The following is a 3,807-nucleotide window of genomic DNA, read 5'->3' as shown; positions in this document are numbered from 1 at the left end:
CATACTGATGGAGGATGAAATAGTTAGATCTAAAACTAGTGTATCATGCTTGAGCAAGGGAGACTACAACGGGATGAGGGAGGAGTTGGCTAATGTGGATTGGGAGAACAGGCTATTTGGTGGGACAGTGGAATACTTTCAAAGACATTTTTCACAGTGCTCAACAAAAGTATATTCCAGTCAAAAGTAAGGACTGTAAGTGTGGGGAGAGCCAGCCTTGGATAACTATGGAAATAAATGATAGTATTAAATTAAAAGCTCATGCGCAAAAAACTCGCAAAGAGTAGTGAGAGACTGGAGGATTGGGGAAATTTTAAAAAGCAGCAAATAACAACTAGAAATAAGGAAAGGAAAGAGAGAGTATGAAAATAAATTAGCAAAAAATATAAAAACAGATAGCAAAAGGTTTTATAAATATACAAATATACAAAGGGTGGCTAAAGTCAAAGTAGGTCCCTTGGAAGACGAGAAGGGGAAATTGATATTGGGTGATAAGGAAATTTTGAGGGATTGAACGACTATTTTGTGTCGGTCTTCACGGTGGATGACACGTCTGATATGCCAAAGGATGATGTTATGCACGAAATGGGAGGTGTTTACCTCGATAAAATCACTATCACTAAAGAGATAGTGATGAGCAAACTAGAGAGCCTGAAAGTAGATTAGTTCCCTGGTCCTGATGGGCTGCACCCAGGGTGCTGAGGGGATTGGCGGAGGTTATAGAACACGCGTTGATAATCATTTAACAAAATTCTCTGGACTCTGGGCAGGTCCCGGCAGATTGAAAGACAGGAAATGTCACGCCACTTTTTTCAAAAAGGATGTAGGCAAAAGACGGGCAACTATAGGCCAGTTAGCTTAACATCTGTAGTCAGGAAAATGCTTGAAACTGTCATTAAGGAAGAAATAGCGACACTCTTAGAAAGGAGTGGTTCCATTAGACAGACGAAGCATGGCTTCAGAAAGGGCAGGTCCTGTTTGACAAACTTACTGGAATTCTTTGAAGACATAATGTGTGCAGTGGATGGAGGGGACCAGGTGGATGTCGTATACTTGGATTTCCAGAAGGCGCTCGATAAGGTACGGCACATGACACTTATTACCATTTACATTGATGATTTGGAAGAGGGGTCTGGTTGTAGCGCAGCAAAATTTGCCGATGACACTAAACTGAGTGGAAAAGCAAACAGTTCAGAGGATTTGAAGAGCCTGCAGAGGGATATGGATACGTTAAGAGAGTAGGCCAAGGTTTGGCCGATGGAAGACAGCGTTAGTAAGTGCGAGATCATCCACTTTGAAAGGAATAATAGAGGAGCAGATTATTATTTAAATGGTGAAAAATTGCAGCATGCTGTTGTGCAGAGGGATTTGGGGGTGCTTGTGCATGAATCGCAAACAGTTGCCTTGCAGGTACAAAAGGTTATTGAGAAGACAAAAGGCATGTTGGCCTTCATTGTTAGAGGAATTGCATTCAAGAGCAGATAAATCATGCTGCAAGTATACAGGGTACTGGTGAGGTCCCACCTGGAGTACTGTGTGCAGTTCTGGTCTCCATACTTGAGGAAGAATATACTGGCTTTGGAGTCAGTGTAGAAGCGGTTCACCAGGTTGATTCCAAAGATGAAGGGGTTAACCTATGAGGAGAGATTGAGTCGCCTGGGACTATACTCTATGGAATTCAGAAGAATTAGAGGGGATCTTATAGAAACATACAACATTTTGAAAGGGATAGATAAGATAGAAGTAGGAAAGTTGCTTTAATTGAGAGGTGAGACTAGAACTAGGGGACATTGCCTCATGGTTCAGGGTAGAAGATTTCGGACGGAGATGAGGAGAAATTGTATTTCCCAGAGAGTGGTGAATCTGTGGAATTCTCTATCCAGGGAAGCAGTTGAGGCTCCTTCACTAAATATATTTAAGATAGAGTTAGACAGATTTTACATAGTAGGGGAATTAAGGGTTATGGGGGAAAGACAGGTAGATGGAGCTGAGTTTACGGACAGGTCAGCCATGATCTTATTGAATGGCGGGGCAGGCTCGATGGGACGTATGGCCTACTGCTTCTCCTATTTCCTATATACTTATGTTCTTCCGTCTCCCCTCCTTTCCTCTGCCTCCACTTCCTCCCTCCTCCTTCCATTTCCCAGCCCACTAACTTCCATAATATCTTCCCCCAACAGACCCGCTATGTCGTGCCCCGAAGATCATCGCTGGGCCCGATGCAACGTCTCCATGAATCGCAATCCGGGTAATGAGCAAGTATCCATTATCTTTTCCGAGATCATCACCGCCATCTCCTTTCTGTTTGGCGTCCCCTGCAACGGCGCGGTAATCTGGGTGATAGGATTCAAGATGAAGAGGAAGGTCCACGTTGAGTGTTTCCTGAACCTGGCCGTGGCGGATCTAATCATCTGCCTTACCTTCGGCCTCGGGATGTTCATCAAAAATGTCCGACACCTCTGTATCGGAGGAGATATTCGCTTTACGTTGATCTCCTTCACCATGTGCTCCAGTTGTTCCGCCAGCGTCTTTTTGTTGATTTTGATCAGCATCATCCGCTGCCTCTCTGTCACTCGGCCCATATGGTTTCGGCAGCACCTTAGCCACTATCTGGCGCGTGCAGCTTGCATAGCGGCCTGGGGCCTCGCGCTCCTCGTCGGCTTGATTGGCACACTGCATGGAAAGTTAGAGTCGGAAGTCGGGTATAAAACGAGGGGAATATGGAATGCAAGTCGGGCCTTCGGCATTTTCGGTATCCCAGCTCTGATTATGGCCGCTTGCTACCTCCTGGTTGTCTGGAAGCTGTACGCGGGAAAATTCGTCAAGTCCAGGAAGTCTATCCGCCTCACCTTGGCCATGGTCACCGCCTTTATCATCCGCTGGCTCCCGTTCCACAGCTGCACCGTAGCCAAATCCTTTTCCAATGATTCCACGATCTTCTGTAAGGTATCATGCAGTCTGGCTTGCTTCAACAGCACTCTAAACCCCTTTCTCTACGTCTTCGTCGGCCGCAACCTCTGCTTGGTCTTCAGACGCTCAGTGGCCAACTCCATCAGACTTGCTTTCACCGAAGAAGCGCAAGAGTTAGAAAACGACCGTCCTGATATTACTGTCACCACCGTGACGGGACTGAGAGGGACCCACGACGCTGACCCTCAGGGGAGCAATGTCCCCTGAGCACGAAGAGGAAGACCTTCAGCAGCAAAGGTGTTCCCCAGTGGAGATCTCTACTCATTATTATCCCCAACGCGCTCTGATACAGGCTGCATCCACTCCAAAGCCTCCACATCCTCCCAGTAATGGAGCAACTGCAACTGTAGACAATTCTCCAGATGTGGCCTTTACACGTTCCATACATTTACGACATGAATCCCTGACTCTTATATTCAATGGGTCGACAAATGAAAAAGAGCGTCTTCGAAATGTTTGCTTCACCGCCAGATGTGCTTTACTTGCAGGCCAGGACCCCTCTGTACATCAAATGCAGGTACTGCCATCAAGTATGTATTTTCCCAGAGACACAAAATTCAACTCCTCACGATACCAAGTCGTTCTGTATCCCATAGTACGATGTTTTGAAATTTAACCTTGATATAAACTTAATTTGAAACAGTTTTACGTCGTCTACATATTTTCCCGTCTCATATTCCGGGGGTCAGATAGAGAGTTAAGGTCCCTATAAATTTAGAAATAACATTCTCCATGCGTCATGCCCAAAATAATCTCCCTCTACACCATCACTTCAAACGCCATGTTCAAGGGTCCACCGAGAAGGTTCACCGTTCCTTCACACACTCTAGGATTGCT

The 3,807-nt window shown here is 45.7% G+C and overlaps 1 protein-coding gene across 1 annotated transcript; it reads left to right on the top strand.

Annotated features, from left to right (window-relative positions):
• The first annotated feature begins 2,187 nt into the window (after positions 1-2,187).
• Positions 2,188-3,177, top strand: LOC140189914 (C3a anaphylatoxin chemotactic receptor-like). Its single transcript, XM_072246259.1, has one exon. It carries the CDS (start codon positions 2,188-2,190, stop codon positions 3,175-3,177), a length of 990 nt encoding a protein of 329 aa, XP_072102360.1.
• Positions 3,178-3,807: the final 630 nt, after the last annotated feature.

The sequence above is a fragment of the Mobula birostris genome, chromosome 29 (genome assembly GCF_030028105.1).
Source record: "Mobula birostris isolate sMobBir1 chromosome 29, sMobBir1.hap1, whole genome shotgun sequence".
Lineage (NCBI taxonomy): Eukaryota > Metazoa > Chordata > Chondrichthyes > Myliobatiformes > Myliobatidae > Mobula > Mobula birostris.
Note: the sequence above shows the minus strand (reverse complement) of the source record. Positions and strands in the feature narration are given on the sequence as shown.

Excerpts from the sequence above, each read along its gene's own strand:
- LOC140189914 (XM_072246259.1), top strand. The coding sequence starts at position 2,188 with ATGTCGTGCCCCGAAGATCATCGCTGGGCCCGATGCAACGTCTCCATG.